We start from the raw sequence: 20,946 nt of genomic DNA on the forward strand, positions 1-20,946 counted from the left end.
CAGCTGCTGACATATCAGCGGGGGACTGAATCTCTGGGTGGTGCCGCAGGAATGTCCGTTGCTGCGCACTCTCTATGGTAATGCAATCGTCTATGTTGGGGTCTGCGGAGACAACAGTGCTCAATCCACAGAACATAGGTTTCTTATTCTCAGCCTCCTCGTCACTTGCTTCCCTCGGGGTGGGCGTGGGCCAATCTCCTTCCGGGAGCTTGAGGAATGCTGGTCCGTCACTGTAGATGTTATGACGGGTTAAGTCATCTAGGGACATTCCCCGGGTGATGACGTCAGCTGGGTTGTGTTTTGTATCAACATAGCGCCAGTTTGCTTCTCCGGTTAACTCTCCGGTTAACTCTTGAATCTCAGTGACTCTGACTCCCACGAAGACTTTGTATTTGCATGAATCCGATTTGATCCAGGCGAGTACTGTCGTGGAATCTGACCACAGGATTGTTCTATGCACCGGAATGGTGAGCTCACGTTGGATGAGCGTGGCTAGATGCGCTCCTGCGAGGGCTGCGCAGAGCTCTAGACGTGGGATAGACTGTTGCTTGCGTGGGGCTATTCTCGAGCGGGCGAGGATGAATGCTGTGTAGATCTCTCCCCCCTCTTCTTGGGCCCGCAAGTAGGCTACTGATCCGTAGGCGACCTCGGAGGCGTCACTGAAGACGTGTAAATCCATTTTACATGTCTCTGGCCTCACCGTGGGTGGGAAGTAGCTTCGGCGTATGTTAACGCCTGGGAGTGAGTGGAGTTCCATCTCCCACTCTCTCCAGGTGGATGCAAGGTGTGCGGGAATGGGGTCGTCCCAGCCCTGGTCCTTGTCCCACAATGCTCGTACAATCATCTTTGCCCTGGTGGTGTACGGTAGTATACATCCTAACGGGTCATATTGTCGGGCGAGTGTTCTGTACACACTCCGTCTGGTGGTCGGTATTGCCGTCGACCTTCCCTGCTCCGTGGTCAGGGGTTTGTGTCTATAGTGGAGCGAATCTGTTTTGAAGCGCCACACTAGTCCTAGTGTCATCTCTTGGGCTTCTCCTGGGATTGTGGCCATCCAGGTCTCGCTGCTCGCTGCCTTGTCCTCGGAGGAGAGGCTGCGCAGTACGTGCGGATCGCTGCTGGCCCACTGCCTGAGATCAAAGCCGCCTTTGATCAGAGAGGCGCGGAGTTTAAGTAGGAGAGCCTCGGCTTCTTCCTGGGTCGAAACGCTTTGTAGACAGTTATCTACGTAGAAGCTGTTCTTCACACTGTGTCGGACCTCTTCGTCCGCTGCTGGGTCCTCTGCGACATGTCTCTGTAGTGCAAATGTAGCACAGCATGGGCTGCATGTAGTTCCGAAAGGGAGGACTTTCCATTGGTAGATGGCTGGGTGCTCATCTCCTGGCCTCTCTCTCCATGGGAACCGCAACAGGGGCTTGTCCTCCTCTACTAATCTCACCTGCAGGAACATCCCTTTGATATCCCCGCTAATAGCCACCTTGTCCTGGCGGAAGCGGAGTAGTACGCCTAGTAGGGAGGGGCCGAGTGTAGGACCGGGCAATAGCTCTTTATTCAGATTTTGGGATCCGATCTGGTAGCTGCAGTTAAACACGATGCGGTCTTTGCCGTTGTGATGAACCTTGTGGTGGGGCACGTACCACGATTCAGTCGTCTGGTCGGCCTCTTTAATGTCAATCTTTGTGACGTGTCCCGCTGTGATGAGCTTCTCAATCTCAGCGCGGTATACACTTTCTTGGGCGGGGTCCTTGGCTAAGCGCCGCTCTGTGTTTAGTAGGTACCGCTCTGTGGCGTCTTTCTTTGCGTGAAAGGTAGGCATCCCTTCCCGCCGCAGGAGTGGCGTGGCGTATCTCAACACGCCGCTGACTGGGACTCTCTTTGTTCCCGTCTCGAGGAGGTTAATGGCGTAGATGTCGTCTTTAGAGCGAATGTCTTTCTTTTCGTTCTTAAAGGGCATTTGTTCTAAGGTCCATAGCCTCTCTACATGCTGCAGGAGTGCGGTGTCTCCCTCTGTGACTCGGGAGTGGAGACAGCTCGTGGCTGTGGTTCGGTTGAGAGATTTGGCGAGTGGGCCTTGGAGAGTCCATCCTAGGCGGGTCTCGACTGCTGCAGGACAGCCTCTGGGTCCGGTATGAACCCGGTCTATCGGGACAATGAGGTCTGCATGGTCGGAGCCTATCAACAGTGTCGGGGTAGCACCGTCTATGAGTGGGATCGGTAGCTTGCGTAGATGTACATATTTCTCCATCAGCTTGGCTACGGGGTATGTGTACCGCGACAGTCCTATTTCTTGGCTGGTGAAAGCGTCTGTAATCCTGTACCGTCGCTCGGGCTGGCCGCTTGCTGCGATAGAGAATGAGACATTCTCGCCCTTTATCGTTTTCAAATCTCTTCTTATTGTCCGAATTGTCATTTGGTTTTCGCTCCCCCGCAGCCCTAGCTGGGCCGCAGCGGACGCGAGCAGAAGGGTCTTCTCTGACCCGTCATCAAGGACGGCGTAAGTGTCCATGACTTTATTCTGGTAGCTCAATGTCACACGGACTACCTTTAAGAGCACTCTGGCTCCGCTGCTGCTGGCGGGGTCGATGTACATGACGCTTGCTTTGCTGCTTGATGGTGCGGGTGGAGGCCGCCGTCTGTTACTGTCGTGGAGTATGTCCAGATGGGCTCCATCGCACCGACTGCACTTTTTCTTTAAGCGGCATTCGGCTGCCATGTGTGATCGCGCACAGCGAAAACAGCGTCTGTTGGACTTTATCCATTGACTCGCTTCCTCCGCATTCATCTTGGGGAATGAGTCACATTGTGACAGCCAGTGTTCTTTCTCACAGTAGGGGCACACTATCTTCCACTTCTCCTTTCTTGAGGGGGTACTGTGGCTCCTACTGCTTGGCACTGACTCCGATTGGTGCATGACAGTCACCGATCTTCTTCCATCATTTAGTCTCCTGGTTCCTTCTCTGGAGCCAGGGGTGCTCCGTCCGAATGTATCTAGCCGTAAGCTGCTGACTTCTCTCGCCAGGAAGTCGGCTAGATCGAGGAGGTTCGGTTCGGGGCCATTAGGGTCTCGGTGGTCTCTCTGCCGCCTAAAGCGCTCCTGTCGGGCGGGCGGTAGCTTCTCCAAGATCCTCTCTACATTTGAGTTGGCGTATAGTTCATGCCTACCCTTTTCCCTCTGCGCTCCCAGCATCCCTACCAGGGACTGCACTCTGATGGACAGGTCGTCCAGTGCTCGATTGTCTGTTGCTGGGGGTAGGCGGTCGATGTGCCTGATCTCCTGGATCACGTAATCCCATATACGTCCATATCTCTGGTCCAACGCTACCAGCGCTGCGGTGTATGGGGTCGTGGAAGTGGCGTAGGCGAGCGCTATGTTGTGCGCGCGGGGTACCTTTAAATGCTTCAGTAGTATCGCGTATTTATGGCGTTCATCAATGACATCCACCAACATTGTCTCCAGACACATGCGGAGCTCCGTATACTGGGCCCGGTTCTCCTGGGTGAAGTCTGGTACCATAGGTGTGCCAATGTATGACGCGGATTGTTGATACATCGGCGAGCGTTGGGGGAGAGGCCTCCTAGGCGAGTCTCCTCCTGCTCCTTGGCGTGGGCTGGTACCGGCTGTGTACCATGGCCCGCTGGTCCAGGTGCTATTCCTCGGTGCGGGTCGTGCGTCGTGCTCACCCGTGAATAGCGTCGGGGGTCTGTAGCGCAGCTCCGCGGGGGTATAGCCTGGGCTGTACTGGACCTCCTGGTCCGGTAGAGTACTGTGCTGTCGTCGGGCGTGGTTCTCCTCCTCTTCGTCTTCCGTTAGGTCATCCAGGGCTTGTAGTCTCTGATTTAGCCTCTCCGCAGTGTATGCTGCTCCTTCCCGGTGGCTGGGTCTCGCTTGGACCGGTTGGGGAAGGGGGTCTGCGGGGGGTATAGACCTCGTCTGTTGGTCAAGTTCAGGGTCGCTTACTCGGCTAGGGGATGCCGCCCTGGAGTGATGTCTAGACGAGTTCCTGGAGCCTCTGGTGGAGGGAGGGGGTGTTGTCCTTCTGATCAGCTGTTCTATTAGTTGCGCTTGTGCTCTGTCGCGCTCGGCTTCGCGCTTGGTGAGATCCGATTCTCTCTGGGCACCGGTGGCGGCGCGCTGGGCGTCGGCCCGGTCTCTTGCCATATTCTCTTCCATCTGAATGAGTCTTATTTCCAGGCGTATGTGCTCTTCTTCGCTCCGTTGCTGTATCTGCAATCGATCGCGTTCACCCTGGAGTCTATCGCGTTCAGTAGAGGCTTTCAGGCTGACGAGGAATGCCTGCTGTAGTGTCCTCTCTGCCTCGCTGGGAGAAGACGGTTGTATAGGGGAGCCGTCCCTTGCGGTACTCCGTGCGGAGTCTTGGAGCTCTATCTCCACGGTGCTCTCCTCATCTTCTTCCGTGCCGAGTTCTCTCTCGGTAGTGTTGTCTTCCTCCCGGGACTCGTCGGGGACTACTTCTTCGGTATTGGCGGGGTGTAAAGTCATGTCTGGTTCCCCCTGGTCCCCACCGTGAGCTTGGTCAGTTACATTAGAACCCATAGGGGCCTCTATGGTCGGGGTAGCCTGGTCGTTAGGGTTAGACATAATTTTACTTTCTAGTTTTACCGCGTTTACTGTTGGTAGAAGACTAGGTTGTTGACTGACAGCGTAAGCCTCTAGGTACTGAGGGAGCTGTCGTTTGCGCCGCGGGCGTTGTTGGTTAGGAGGATCGTTTCGTGGAGTGTTCATCATAGGCCATTTTAATATTAATAACACTATATTAATATTACACTGATTACCCTCCGGCTCGAAGGACCAATTGTAACTGAGGGGTACAATTCCCTGACTGTATGGTTAGATATGATACTTACTACCACTACCTCTTGTACTTTAGACTCTGGCCACCCAGTACTAGGTATGAATATGTTGAACACTCCCACCTGATAAACGGATCCAACACAAATGTACCAAATCGAAAGTTTGAGTTTTAATACATAGCAAAAGGTATGTACAACGATCACTTAATTACATTTATGATTTGAAATAGTATGCACTTTTATGGCAAATGAGTATTCGTAGGTAGATCAATATCGAATGTCCAATCTCTGATTGCGCAGGAAGCAAATATACAACCTGGAATATTTAGGGAACAATAGCAATGATACTTGAATGATTATATAGCTGGATACACTAGGGGAAGGTTCCGACTGCTTGTAGGACAGCTGGAGGGGGGGGGTTAGAGAGTCACTGGCTGGATCCCGTCTGGCCGAGGGTATCTTGGGAGAGTCCACAGTTGTGCGACACGGTGCCCAACGATCCTCGATCCACAGATGAATGCAGCTGGACCCTCTGTGGCCGGCGTCCTCCGGTCCACGACGGAGAGACGTGAGGCGACCTCACTGTGCAGAGCGCCGTCTCACCTGTCGTCCTCTCCGGGGGGGGTATTTCCAACACACAGCAATGTTGGCCTTTATCCATAGAATAATCAAAGTACTCAAAGCATAATCCAAGCCGGGGAAGGCTAGCCGTCGTCGGTAGAATAATCCAATATACAGGTCCACTCGCTCTTTGGCCTGGAGCTCCTCGGGTGCAGCTTCACGTGGGGTCAACCACCCTGGATAAGCGTCCAGCTGATGCCCGAAACGATGGGGGTGCTGATTACTATAGAACTCTTACCGCACGAGGCACTATATATGAATAGACTATTATTAGCTTAATAGAATACGTCCAACTCGACAATATAGTGCCAAATATGACTATTCAAATATTAATATACACGATGTCTCAATGCCGATACTGGGCCGAATTGGCCTTACTGCCCACACGTGGTTCTCGTCCAATGGTAGAATGGAGACTATTATGGGATGTTCAGTAGACTAGAAGGGATATTCAATGCATATTGTACAAGGAATATACAAGGGACATCAGGGGATATACAAATACAATTAAATACATATATATAAATAAATAAATATATTCGGTTTAATCCGATCCTTCAGAACAATAACATTCCCTAATGTTTATAGTTACACTCGTGTTTAACCTGCTATGACTCGTCAAGATGGATGCTATGAAAAAGGTCTCCTTGTTTGTTTGTGACAATATAATATAGTGAACGCCAGTAGTACAGATATCAGAGGTGTATACAACACATCTATACTTGCCTGTACACTGTGACTGTGGCACCACTCATCTGCTCTGCTATCAGCTGCAGTCTCAGCTTACTATGCTACAAGTAAAAACAAAAACACAACCATTCATATTCATGTCTATGGTACCTTCGAGAAGAATATAATAGAAAAAGGGCAAACAGGGGACTGGCTGGAGTATACCACAGTATCACAGGCACTCCTTAAAACATTCCTTCGTGTTGAGTAATATCCCTGCCAATGGCAATTATCAAAGTAAACATATGTAAAACTCTCAATGACACAAGCTGCTACAAGCCTCACACTGTTCATCAGCAGAACACAGTGTCTTTTATTGTTACAACTACTGATATTATGTACGGAAGCCCTAAGAGGTCATACATTCATAAATTTTATTTGCTCCGTTTTCCCGTGATAACGAGATAATTATCGCGTTATCACGAGAAAACAAATTAAATCGGATTATTTCAGGGGGGTACATGACATACAGGTATACACAGTACTGTTACATTTGCGACATACAAGATATGCAAATATACAGTACTGTTAAACAGAGATCCTAACAGAAAATATACATACGATGGGGAGGAAACTGTACATTAGGAGGGGGTGGGAGGGGTTTGGACATACGGGGGCCAGCTTGGCGTTGCAGCCTCCTGTAGCCAGGTGCTCTTTGAGAGCTCACTTTGAGGCACTTTAACCCTTTCTCTGCCACGCTTATATCCATCCTTATACCGTCCTCTGCCAGCTCTATTTGTCTATGGAGATGTTCACCTTCTTTGCAGGGCTATAACTTTTTAAATTGTATTGCTAAATTGACATTACTATGGCCCATTCAACATCGATTAGCTATCGTTCAGGATGTAGGAACGTTTTACTTTTTCATTCACACATTCATACAAAAATACGGTCTAGAGTATAAATATGTTTTATCGTTTTCTGCAGTATTTCATAGAACGTGAGTTATAGCCATAAATGCATATATTACATCATCAAATGCAGTTTGATACCAATTGACGCCAGATAAAAAATGTCAACTGTACAAGGTCCCAGACGTTATGACTCATCATGCGCGGTTGACCGGAGGGGGGGGGGGGGGGGGATCGTTTATAAGTCCGTGGCCGACGTTAAATCATTCATGTAGTATGGGTGATATATAGATCAGAACAGTTTGTATGGATAATAATAATCAAAAACGCTGAAACTCACCCCAGTCTCCTCTTACCGTTGGGTGATGAGCGTAGAGCAAAAAGATCGCTATTATGGGATGTTGATCTATGCGATCCATTTCCAGGTTGCATAATACTATATACCGTACTTTTCGGACTATAAGCCGCGGCTTTTTCCCCCATTTTTCGTCCCTGCGGCTTATATAACGGTGCGGCTTATATAATAATAATAATAATACATCTATTTTATATAGCGCTTTTCCAGGTGCTCAAAGACGCTTGGATATGGATATATATGTGGACCAAACCCGAAAATATAGCTTTTTTTACTGCATTGAAATGTTATTTATCTGTTCGCTTATTTGCTAAACTTAATACAACTTGTAAATGAATTAATTCTTGTTATTTGTCCGACTGTATTGTGACAATCCCCTCTGTGCACGAACCCTTACATATGGTAATTAAACATTAAAACACCTGCGGCTTATAGTCCAGTGCGGCTTATATATGTACACATCATTCAATTTAGCTGCTGCGGCTTATAGTCAGGTGCGGCTTATAGTGCGAAAAGTACGGTACGTCCAAATAATGTTGTTTATTGTGTTATGGCAACGGATTGATTATCCAGTGTGTCAAGATGGAGTCCCGCGAGCGATAGCGAGTGGCCGGACGGAATAGCGTGCGGACCAAGCATTTCCGGTCCTTCTGGTTTTGGCAACTCGCCGATCGGCCACCAAGTGGCGGTATTGAAGCGTTGGAGAGTTGAGCGGAGTCCTACAGCACCAGTCAAGGATCCGTGGGTGAAATATGAATACCATGACAGAAATTTGAAATATTGATCTCAAAGACGCTGTAAAACGTCATTGGCAGATTACGCATGGCGACGAATGACGTCTTAACACGTCATTGGCGGAGAAAGGGTTAATGTGTATATATATTATCTGTAACAGCAAGGCATAAAGCTATTTCAGCCTGTGTCAGGCCTTGATTGAAGAGATATGTGACGCGGTGATCAATATCCTCCTGCTTAGCCCCTTTCGTGACTGTGATGCACCGAGTGCGGGGCCACCTGCTCCTCTGACATTGCGACACTGAATGATGTTTCCTGCAGTGATTTAATATATAGACTATCGTTTCGTTTTCTCGAGATCGAGAAAATTATCGCGTTATCACGAGAAAACAGAGCAAATAAAATGTATGAATGTATGGCCTCTTAGGGCTTCCGTAATTATGGGCACTTGGCACAACATAAATATTAGAATATGCTGTGCACCTACAAAGAACTCAATAGCACTCCATCTCTGTACATGGTATCCTTTTGTTAACTATATATATATTTATTTATTGTGTTATGTGTCTATAGAATATATCCTCATTTTATGTGTTTGCTTATTGCAGTATCATGTAGTCCAGTGATATTTCGCACACTTGAATGATGTTAGATCAAGTGCACCTGCCCTAAACAATAAATGACCCAAGGCAGAAGTAAATCTTTTGACAATATATGACAATATTTGCAAGTTGCACCTTAACCTCTTAACACTTTGGGCACCAGCCGCTTTAGCTATCCTTGTACCTACTGCGCCCCGGCTGTAAGAGATATGGATTTTCAATGTGCGTTGCAGTGTTTGGAGGGCTATACCCAGCAAAAAGAAATCTCCTGACTGAACTTTTTTTCAGGCCAAGTCATATTCTTATTTTAACCTCCACTGTTTATTTATTTATTTTTTTAATAGCGTTAGCGTTTTAAGGGAGCCTACTTGTTTCGGTTTCGTCGATAATCCAATGTACAGTTACCCCCCCTCCCACCTCCAATGTACAGTCCCCCCCCCCTCCACCCAACCTCTTCCAATGTACAGTTTCTTCGTCAAATGTATATACTCTTTTTTAGACTCTTATTGTATCACAAACAATACTGTATTTGTAAATCTGGTATGTCATAAATGTATAGATGTAGCAGTATTGTCTATCTGTATGTCATTATATGTTATGATGAATTGAAAATGGGGGACCCTGATGTAAACAAGACGAAAGTCTCTCTCTGGTCTGCATTCCCTTAAGGTATTGAGCTGTACTGTATTGTACCCATTGTGCAATCTGTTAATAACAATCAATCAATCAATATTTAACAGATTGCAGAATGGGTACAATACAGTACAGCTCAATACACACAATTGTTAACACTTTGAATGCCCAAACCGAGTTCTCGGGTTTACCCCCCGCGGGTTGAATGCCCATAACGAGAATATTTGCGGCACGGTGGTGCAGTGGTTAACACTGTCGCCTCACAGCAAGAAGGTCCAGGGTTCGATTCCCGCTTGGGGACCAGGTTTCCATGATGCCAGGTACTCAGGTGGGGTATCTCCCAGGCCTTTCTGTGTGGAGTTTGCATGATCTCCCCGTGCTCGCAAGGGTTTCCCCCCCGATAAGATAAACCCAATGGAAAAACATGCACAACAACAGATCGCTAACGCTGTGGCGTCCTTGACGAAGACGGACAGGAGCACTTGGATTGGTCCCCTGGCGCGGCTCACGTTGACGCCTGTCTGCTCCCGGCTGCCCTTGGGGGGGAAGGACGACGGGATGGGTTAATCGCAGAGACTAATCGCATCGGCGATTCGCATTGGCGATTCTAAAGAGACAATGCATGCGTGTGTGTTCCGGTGTGTGTGCTAAACTAACCGCTGTGTGTACCGCTAAAACATTGAGTGTCGTTGCATGCCGAATAAAGACTTCTGCAACAGGTCCTGCATTATTAATTATTATTATTTGTTTTTTCTCGTTTTTTTAATTTTATTAGCTATCTGAATTCATATTTCATCAACCGAGTCTACCGTTGGTAATCCTGCCCCGCCAGGCGCTCAGATGTGAAAAAAGCGCCCCCTATCGTCTCCCAGATGGTAATTCACCCTTTTGGATTGGATTCAATGAAAATGCATAGGGAAAAAAGACCCGGACTCCACATTTTACTTCTCACGCAAGCAACCGGGGCCGATCAGCTTCTTGCTGGACCATCAGAGCAGCGGGGATTATGTGTTTTACTGTATACGCGGTGGATCAATAAAAGGATAGATTTTTGGAATGGTCGATCAGGAATTGGAATAATCCATTTGGATACCATCTGATCTCAGGTAAGGAATCTATTTTACCAGTATTAGGATAATCAGACCTTTTTTCACGGAGATATAAGCTTTCCCCCTATATGTGATATGGCTGTTTTGACTGTGCAAGTGATCAGGAAATAAGAGAATCGATTTACAGCTTGCGGCACCAGCGTGCATATGTACACATATACTATCGATAATCTAGCGTTTATTTGAAAACGATTCATAAATAGACCAAACAATGACAACGTTCTAGAATATTACAGTACATCAGCGTTTAGCAGGGATTCTTTTTTCTTCTTCTTGAAAACGAGGGCTTTTCAAAATGATATAAAACGGAAATGAACCGATAAAAAAACAATCCATTTCGACAATGTTGACTGGAAATGGGTCATTGATAATGCGACGGGCAGATTAGACACATAGCCATAATTTAAAACATAGATTAGGCGATATTAACGTTAACATTGAAGTGGTGCTGGGCATTCAAGCACTAACTGTGCGCCCCCTGCTGGGCATTCAAAGTGTTAAGGGGATGCAGACCAGAGAAAGATAAACATCTCCTGACTTTTTTTTCAGGCAAAGTCATTCTTATTTTAACCTCCACTGTATATTTATATTTAATAGCGTTAGCTAAAAGGAAAAGACAACCCATATCAGGGTCTGACAGAGCTACAATTACATTTTCATATCATAACAACAGGCTGAGACTCACCGGTAGAGCCGTCGCACCCTTCGATAAGCTTTGTGGTCCGGGCATAAATGTGTCCATAAATCCATTTACCGTAGTTAGATCTCATCCAGCACCGTCTGAATGTATCTTGCGATTATTATACATTTCCGACGACGAACTATTAGCGCAATCCGGTCTCTCAAGTCGCTGCGTCCTGCCGATTGCTCGCCAAATAACTGCTTGGCGCGGCCGCGGTAGAAAAAGAAATGCCATTTTTCATGATATTTGACACCTGATTGACTCAGGTTAAAATCAGTCACGACTCCGAATCAAATGACGGAACTCCAAATCAAATGGACGGATATCCGTCTCAAGACGGAACGCTTTAATGCCTGGCTATATCTATATTCTATATTATAGCTATGGAGACAATACTATGGCTCATTTGATATTAACTATCCATCGTTCAACATGTGAAAAAGAATACATTTTTTCATGTATACGTTCGCGTGTTATACCGTGGTGAATATTGTATAGTTTCAGAGTGATCCTGGCTAATTCCTGAAAACGGCGCTATGGAGCAATATGTGAATTTAGCTAGAAGCGTTCGCGTTGCTCGCCTGGACAAATTTTTGATGCTTTGATCATCAGCAACGGCATACGTTTTGGAGTACGTTACATATGATCGTTGCGATCGATGTGAAATCATTGTTGGATCAAAGTAGGATTGATGTCATATAGTCCTTACCTTAGGAGGTATCCCAAAAAGAATATTCCAATTGTCTGATCGCGATTTCCAGTATTGGTGTCCATCGGGTCCCCGACATAATCCGGCACAACACATGCATCGAGGGGCCATGGACGCGTTCCAATGTGATCGGGTGAACCGCTAGGCTTGCCTGGACCAAAATTCTCCGCCCCGGAGGAAATTAGATGTAACACACTGTGTGAAATAAGGTTTCAAAGTGTGGGCGATACTGCCACCTAGCAGGATGCATTCCGAGGTATTGCACTCTCGGAATGATTTCCTATGGTAACACCAAGGTCCGTGAACCTGTAATGAATTAAAAAAATCGAATAAAAGAAAAAACGATGAAAACCTGACTATACTCTGGTATTTTATTTTTATTTAACCTTTATTTATCCAGGCAAGCAATTAAGAACAAATTCTTATATACAAAAGCAGCCTGTATGGCACTCAACCGCTGGCGAGATAACCCGACTATCATCGCGTCTGGCGCTGAAAGTGTTAAGCCCGAGCGGCCCGGTACCGGTACGAGAATGACATCACGCCATAAATCCATCTCTACAGAATGTATGAATTAATGTTGCGTTTTATTTTTTTTATGTAGCCAAGAGTAAAGACCCTAACCCTGTCAAAACAGCAGTCAACGTGTACATTTTCAACACTACGTTTTAGGGATGCCCCGATCACGTTTTTTGCCACCGATACCGATCACCGATCGTCGTGAGCCATATCGGCCGATACCGATCCGATACCGATCGTTTTTGATTAAAAAGAAATTAAAAATTATTTTATATAAAAAATATTTTTTTTTTAATAAAATATATATATTATATAATTAGACTTGTACTTGTATTATCTGCGAGACATCGCCACCACGCAACAAGTCAAAATGCTCGCTATCTGCAAACAGCTCCACTGTCTGTGTACTCTAGTAGCCCAGCTCCAAAAAGGATTCTCCGGCGCTGCAGCGGGACCCTATTGGTAACGTTATGCTTTGGTCATTTCACATTCAGCAAGCCCTCAGCTCGAATACGCATTAAATCAATGTTATAAGACATTGATATCAAGAGCTATCTGTAGCTACTGCTAGCCGGCTAGATGACGTTAAGACAGAACTTTAGTTCAATGGGACATTTCGTTTTGAACAGTAAACTAATGTCAGCTAACGCAAGCTAACGGACGTATGAACATGGACTACTAGATTTTCTGGATCATTTGTTGATATCAGGAGCTATCGGTAGCTAGCCGGCTAAATACCGTTAGACAATGCCTACTAAACGTGAATAGTTGACTGGGTAATTTTGTTTAAACAGTAACGATAGCTAGGTAGCTAACGTTAGCGCAGGTCGAATGCACTACAGACTCGAGCAGAGGAGCCGCACCTCTTTGTTTACAAACTCTACACGGGTACGGGCGGGGCTAGGGAGGAGGAGCAGTTTGCAGGTCCTGTGCGTCTGAGACAAGCGAGTGAGATATCCACTTGATCAGTTTCCGCGATCGGCGAATATGACTCATTATCGGAATTCCCCGATCGCATATTTATACTGATTATCGGCCGATAACGATCGGTGGCCGATCAATCGGGGCATCCCTACTACGTTTGTTTACCAATGATTTTAAGTGTTATTAGTGAAATATGAGTTTATAGAAATCTCAGGGCATCGAGTCGGGAAAAGGCGAGGATTGACGCAAGGATTTGGCGCAACCTAACTTCAGTGTAGTCTTTTGAGAGAAGAGACCCAGGGCTTTTGATGGGCTTTCGAATTTCAAAAAACTACAATTCCCAGCTCACGCCAGCCCCTGTCAATCATCAGACTTCTTTTTCTCTTTATTTTCGGGATCATATCTCACGGGTGGAACAAACCTGAACGTTATTGCCATAAATTAGAACGCAGTTAGTTTCTCTACCTTTCTGTGAACATCTGGCCAAAAACGGCGTTGGAATCTGATGAAAAATGGCAATGACAGCAACAGATGAACAAAAAGCCAGTGAACGCTGACCTGGAAGAGCTGTCGGACTTCTTCTGTGTTTAGCTCCAGCCTGGCCAGAGGAAGTCTGAGGGCTGCAGCCTCCTTACAACGGTCCTCCACCTCACTCAGAGACAGGGAACTGTGTGCGTGAGGAGAAAGACCCGTAGAAACATCAGAAAGGCAAAAGGTCAAGGATGTGTAATCTGTCTCCCTTCCTGGCCCCTGGCAGCCAGACGTCACACCAGTTTATAATAAGGACCCAAAAAAAGTTGAGTGAACGACAGAAGCACTCTCCAAAATCAAGGAGTGAATGTGACAGGAGAGAGAGAGAAAGGGAGTGTGTGTGAGAGAGGGAGAAAGAAAGGGAGTGTGAGAGAGAGGGTGTGTGTGAGAGAGAGAGAGAGAGGGGGGTCAGCATTAAATTGTTAAAGATCCCCTACACACATTAGGACTGCACGGCGAGGAACAGACCATTATTAAACTGGACTGTAATAAACAGCAGGAGTTGCGGTCAGGGTCCGAGGATCGATAGTGTGGAGAGAAAACTCGTCAGGGAGACTGTCTACAACTGCGAGCATGCGGTTCGGATTTCTATTCAGGTCAAAATCACTGCGGCTCGGAGAACTGCCGACCTCCAGAGTCCAGACACAACCTGCAGCCTCCGATTGAGTTCCAGTCACCTCACACACAGTGATCCATGGACTTTGTATTCTTCATTGATCAGGCATGCTATTGAGTGAAGGCACGGGTGCAGTAAAAGTTTTGCTGGCTGAAAATAAGTGTGATTTTCCAGTCGAGTATGTCCCCTCCATCCGTCTATAGAAGCCTAATTGCCGACTTGTAGGACCATGGTTCTCGTGTTACTATTACGATTATTCAGGCAACGATTCAATGCATCATGAAATCTCTTCATTTGACCACGATTCAATTCGATACGATACATTTTCTTATCAGTTAATTCCCCAAAAAATTTTGAATACACAAATGTGGCTGGGGGAACTGATTCACTCAAAATGAATGGACTATAGGTCAATAAAAACAATACACAAAAAAAATACATTCAAAAAATAAAAATTAAATTAATATTTTTAATTTCGAATAATCGATTCTAAATTTAGAATCGATGCATTTTGATTAATCGATGCATCGTTACACCCCTATATGCCTGACTATCCTAATCTATTTGAACCAGATCAAAGGCCATTAATTACATTATACAGAGCCATCTGCAGTATTTGGACAGTGCTGTCTCACCCGTTCTCCAGCAGGTGGTCACAATGGAGTCCCGACTCGGACACGCCCTCTCTGCACACCTCTGCCCCAAACACCCCCTCCAGCACCCCTCCAAGCACACATGCTCCTGTCCTCCATGCTGCCTAAGATGGGGGGGGGGGTACGTGAAATAAATAGAAGTAAAGTGGAAAAGAAGGCATTAAACAGCCATATGTCTCAGACCAACGGGGGAACCCACAGGTAAACACCCAACTCCAGCTCTGCTGATCAGTACAGTACCTGTTTGCCTTCTATTGTGTTGAACCCCAGCAGCAGTAGATCACAGTCAGCCTCTAGGGGGCGTTGGAGCTCCCACAGCTCTCCATTCACTTTACTCAGCAGCGCTCCTTTCACACTGGAGAGGGTGAGATAAGATAAGATATTCCTTTATTGATCCCCTTGGGGAAATTCAGGCATCATAGCAGCATGGGGGGGGGGGGTACAGGTAGTAAAAACAACACAAGCAGTGTAAACAAATAAGTCAATATAATTACTATCTAACTAACCGAAATATACAGTATTCACAGTATCACAGTATTCACATAAGGTGCAGTATGCATAAGGTAGTGTTATAATTTACTATCTAACTAACTGAAATATACAGTATTCACAGTATCACAGTATTCACATAAGGTGCAGTATGCATAAGGTAGTGTTATTGTCCTCCTTGGGTTCCAACTTCCCATTAGTTCTAGTTGGATGTCTGGCAGCAGTCCCTGCCCCCTGTTGTGGAGCCTGGAGGCCGCTAGTCCCTGCCCACTGTTGTGGAGCCTGATGGCCGCTGGTATGAAGGACTGTCCGAGGCGGTTAGTTGAGTGTCGGGGGGGTATGAGTCTGTGGCTGAACGTGCTTCTCATCTCGACTAGCTCGTCGTAGAGGGGGTGGGAGGGATTATCCAGGATAGCAGCCAGCTTCCTTCTCATCCCCCTCTCTGCCACCACCTCTAGTCTGACGAGCTCGACTCCACACCACGGAGCTAGCCTTCCTCACCAGCTTGTTGGTGTCCCTCGAGTTGGTGTAGCCCCCCCCCAGCATGCCACAGCATAGAAGAGGAGGCTGGCCACTAGACTGGTAAAATGACTGCAGCAGTCTATTGCAAACATTGAAGGACCCGAGTCTCCTCAGGAAGAACAGCCTCTCTCTCTCTCTCTCTCTCTCTCTGTGTCGTCCGACCAGTCCAGTTTATTGTTCAGGTGTACCCCAAGATGTAATAACGGAGTAGCATCACTGCTGAGGAGGGGGGGGGGGGGGTGGACAAAAGCATGTACTGTAGAGCCAATCGAATCCTACCGTGCGCTCTGGGCGATGAAGAGGGGTGTTGTTACACCGGCTGTCCCCACCACTGTCCTGCCATCGGCCAATCGAATGCTGAGGGGCTTCTCTGTGGCTCCTGCTCTCTTGCCATCACCTTGCTTCTCCCAGAGAGTCTCAAACACCTGCAGCCGCTCAGACAGAGCAGGCGACACCTGTAACTAGAGGGGGGGAAAGATCCAGGTGAGGAGAGGCGGACGAGAGGCGTGGAGGAAATTAACATAGGATGACCAGAGAGGTAGGGAGGGGTGTGGGGTAGGAGCAAAGGAAGAAAGAAATGGTGAGAGATTGAAAGTCAATCTCAAAAGCAATACGAGATCTTATTCAACTTTGTATAGTGTAAAGAAAAGTATAATAATAATAATAATAATAAAAAGCAAACAGACTAACAAAGAGAGAGAGAGAGAGGGGTGTGTTCTATAACCTCTATACCACAAACATATCACTGCATATCCCGAAGCCAGGTACCAATAATAAGCCACAAGCAACAGCAAAATAATAACAATACAAACTACAACACTGCCATCAGGTAGTAGAGTTACAACTATATAGCTAACACACTGGTTAAATGTCCTAGTCACTCTACTTCTTTTTAAAACAACTGCCCAACGCAAATCCAATACATAAGTTATTTACGTGGAAAAGTAGCCAACACATTATCATTGGCTGTTGTGTACAGTACAGGCTAGCAAGCGGGCTAAGATCCCAGAAGGTCGCATCATGCTTCGATATCGGTGCACACCTTGCTGTAGCGCCTGTGCGACCGAAGTGCTGCCAGTACTGAAGCTCGACAGAAGGCTAACCGCACAGGTACTGTGACCACCATTCTAAATGCAGCCGTTCACAGCCAAACAACTGGCACACAGCAGTTTACATGGCGGTCCCCTTCACTGTACGCGGCCATAAGACCCGAAGAGAGGCTGACGTCAAGAGCATCGCTTATTGGTCAGAACGGGAAGAGGGGCGGGAACTTGTGAAGCGTCAAATGCGTGCACGTTCACGAGCATCTACAATTCGCGCGCGTCCACTGACTATAATAAGAAGACATTCCAGGTATCCAGGGGGTGCTCGCCGCTTCTTCTATGTCAGGTTTTGCCATCAAACATAAACTATTGATAATTGTATGTAACATGCCAAGAATATATCCACGTAGTTTTTTTTGACGAGGGAGTGAATCGCAAAACATAGATCATCATCCATACCAGCCAGATCTCTAAACCAATGGTGAGCAACGAGATCTATTTTCTACACCAGCGTCAGAAACGTGCTGTTCTCACAAGCCTCGCGATGCTGCACGTTTCTGACGCTGGTGTAGAAATCTCTCGCGTTGTTTCTCACCATTGGTTGATATTATGATGCTTCGCTAGGAGGACGGGAGCAGCGTGTTCCGTCATCACACGCGTCCCAGTACAGACTACAGTAACTGACCAGTGTTATAGCAGTCTGCAGCCTGGGCCCCATGCAAATACAAAGAAAGGCTAGTGTTTTAGTAAAATATCGAGATTAATTGAAAATGGGGGACCCTGATGTAAACGAGACGAAAGTCTTTCTCTGGTCTGCACCCCCAATTGTGTGTATTGAGCCGTACTGTATATTGTACCCATTTTGCAATCTGTTAATAAAGATTTCAATCAGATACAAATCGTCAATTTCCCATTCTAGTAAAACTTCGTGACCGTTAAGTAAACAAAAAAAGAAACGGGGGGGAAAAAAGGAAAACACCTGACCTTACAGCTATGTATTCAATATACAACAAAGGCGCACGATACTAATTATTATAGAGTACTTCACGCAATTCGTCTAGTTGACCATTTAGTGCCATTTTAAGAGCAAAAGATAAAACAATCGAAACTAAAATTACAACACGGTTGTCAAATTAGCTGTTACGCCGGCGAAATTGACATGTTGCATACTAAAAATGTAGATTTTTATTAATTATAATTTCTTGGTAATAAAAGCACGCACTGCACGTTTGACGCTAGTGTGCCCCATAGATGAAGTACTGCTAAACGACCACTTGGTGGGAGCACTGTACTGCCACAAAGGGGGCCATTTGAATATAGGGCCTACTATATCAGTCTAACGCAATGTAATACAGGACTGAGCAGCCCACTGAACATGTGTTAATCTGAGAATATGAGTTATTCGGGCAACAAAACCCATATATACACTAGTGTTTATTGCTAAAAAGAGAACTGTTTTTAGGAAACATTTATATTACCAGCTCCAACCAATTCTAATCCAGATTGACAGAATCCCAGAGAACCAACTCTCTACCACCCCCCCCCCTCACATGTTCACAAGAAGCCTATATTATAGGTTTAAAAACATGGGATTATAGCCTGCATTCGCTCTCACACACACACATCTCCAAATCATATAAATCCACACGTTGAGGATACATCCAAGAAATGGAGAGGTGAAAAGCACAGTATAATTTAAAACGAATTAATTGTGTAAAGACAATAAAATTCATGGATATCCTAAAAATCCTTAACGATGTTAAGAGGCCAAATTAGGATACTTTTCTGTGTGGAAAGGAGTCCTTCAGTATGTGAATGCAGCACTTAAAGGGTTATAGATAAACCCCCCCCCCCCCCCCCGCCGAGGCTGTGGACCATTATACATGTTGTGTATATATATACTATAGGCTACTGTAAATTGGACAAATGTTTTTTTCCCACTGGGGCCAAAACAAATATACTAGAGTGATGGATAATGTGCATTTTCATCGAGCATTATCACATCTCTTATCATGTAGTAGTCAAAAAGGTACATGAAGCAAGGCTGTGTGTTGTGCATGTGCTTGGTTAAACTCCTCTCCAACAGTCAGGTGGGGGGGGCCTTTGGAGAGGGCTGACGCTGAGCGCTGAGGGATCCCCTGTTCAGAGCAACTCTACGCGTTCTCCTTGTTAAAAGGATTGCAGGAGAAAAGTGAAGAGAAACAATGAAGACATCGCCCACTCCCAAAGGTCAATGATCTAAACACAAAACAATGTATATTATGTGCAAACCTGTATGTAACAAATGACATAAGAGCCTTCATGAATGCAATATTGAAAAACTATACTGAAACATGTAGTGTGTCCTTGAACCGAGTATAAGAACTATTGGAACAACAGAAAGTGAATTGTCAATTGCCTTTGTGATACAGTGGTGCTCTTTGTAAAGAAAATAAAAACAGAGGTAGAAGATGAACGATGATGTGGTGCCCATCTGAGCAAGTGTGCATATTGTCACTGTGACATAATGGAGTGGAAAAACTACAGAATGTGTGCAAGGTCTAAACGAACAGACCAGTGAGCAAACACCTGAAAGGATTGGACACTCAAAGACCAGTGATAAAGCATCATTGATTACGAGATGGTAATGATAATAGCAATGCAACTGATCAAAAACACATTACACACCATAAGATCTCTCAAATCTTCCAGCATTTTCACACAACGTTTTAAACAAAAATGCGCTTGAACTTAAGTGGGTACATGTAACAGAAAGACTATTTACAGAAGCGCCTTAAATTACCCCATCTTTGGATGGGCAGCTGGCGAGAAGTAGAGGAGCAAGGCAAGTCTACAAAGTCTAGTCTAACCTTGTTATCAGGTAAATGTGAACACACCAAAATGATGTGTTCATTATCGTCTGTTCCAGTATCACGATGGACATACAACAATCAGATTGTAAGTACATATTAAATACAGAGTGGTGGCAGATCTTGAAGCAATCATTCAGAAAACACCAGAATGCTAATGCCATGCCAATACGGTGATAATAAATGAGTTTACTTTTACATTGGGTTTTTTTCCACTCAGAAAAGACGAATGTTTGCAGACACTCATTATTTCTCCTTGAATGGCATAACTCAACTTGTAACTGTTGCAGAGCCAGCAAACACAAATAAAGACATCCATACCAAGAGATAATAAAAGACAAGGGGCTTGAGAAACTGACCAGAAGCAGCATATTCTTAAGAAGTCACTTGCAAAGGCTTTGACAGGTAGCCTAAGCAGAATGGCAACGATTACTCCAGAAGAGGGGAGTAGGACCATTACCATTATTGGACTGATCTTTATATAAACTGTTCATAAGTGTTAAGAGGGACGCTAGTGACATCTGGATGCAAGGCAAAAGAAAAGGGGAAAAAAAGAAAGAAAAAAATTTGCTGAAGAGGAAAAGCATAAAAGGCTTTTATAAGAATTGATACAACAAAAATGGGGGAGGGAAAAGCTGATTTAAAGGTACACCATGTCGTTTTGGGAGAGACATTTCTATGGTGTATTTTCTAATAGGAATAAACAAACTGTCCTCAGGGGACATTGGGCCCCTGGAACACCGTTTAAAGCTAGAAAACGTCCTGAAACTGTCTTGTTCCACTGTTGTTATTTACAATGGCAGGGCCTGCAAATTCGTCTTTAATACATGGCTGTGCAAATGTAAACAAATCCCCCTTTATGCCCCCCCACCCCCCAAAAGGTGTCAAGCTACATGAGGAAAATGATCAATAATTCTATCCGACGTGAATACAGCGCAGACATAAAAGTACAATAACGTTCA

General features: G+C 45.7%; 1 protein-coding gene across 3 annotated transcripts in view; it reads right to left on the bottom strand.

Annotated features, from left to right (window-relative positions):
* The window catches only part of tars2 (threonyl-tRNA synthetase 2, mitochondrial), a 57,108-nt gene extending 39,819 nt beyond the window's left edge, over nt 1-17,289 (bottom strand). Inside the window, exons 1-6 of one of the 3 annotated variants that reach the window (XM_084336218.1) lie at nt 17,135-17,289; nt 16,372-16,547; nt 15,322-15,436; nt 15,064-15,185; nt 13,840-13,948; nt 6,160-6,224 (exon numbers count right to left, since the gene is read on the bottom strand). In XM_084336218.1, coding sequence (XP_084192344.1) covers nt 6,160-6,224; nt 13,840-13,948; nt 15,064-15,185; nt 15,322-15,436; nt 16,372-16,547; nt 17,135-17,218 — 671 coding nt within the window. In that variant the 5' untranslated portion in view covers nt 17,219-17,289. Of the gene's footprint in view, nt 1-6,159; nt 6,225-13,839; nt 13,949-15,063; nt 15,186-15,321; nt 15,437-16,371; nt 16,554-17,028; nt 17,055-17,134 lie in introns of those variants that run through there. The other 2 variants (XM_084336219.1, XM_084336217.1) reach the window with 2 other exon arrangements.
* Between the last annotated feature and the right edge of the window lie 3,657 nt (nt 17,290-20,946).

The sequence above is a fragment of the Notolepis coatsorum genome, assembly GCF_963971535.1.
Source record: "Notolepis coatsorum genome assembly, chromosome: 19".
Classification (NCBI taxonomy): domain Eukaryota; kingdom Metazoa; phylum Chordata; class Actinopteri; order Aulopiformes; family Paralepididae; genus Notolepis; species Notolepis coatsorum.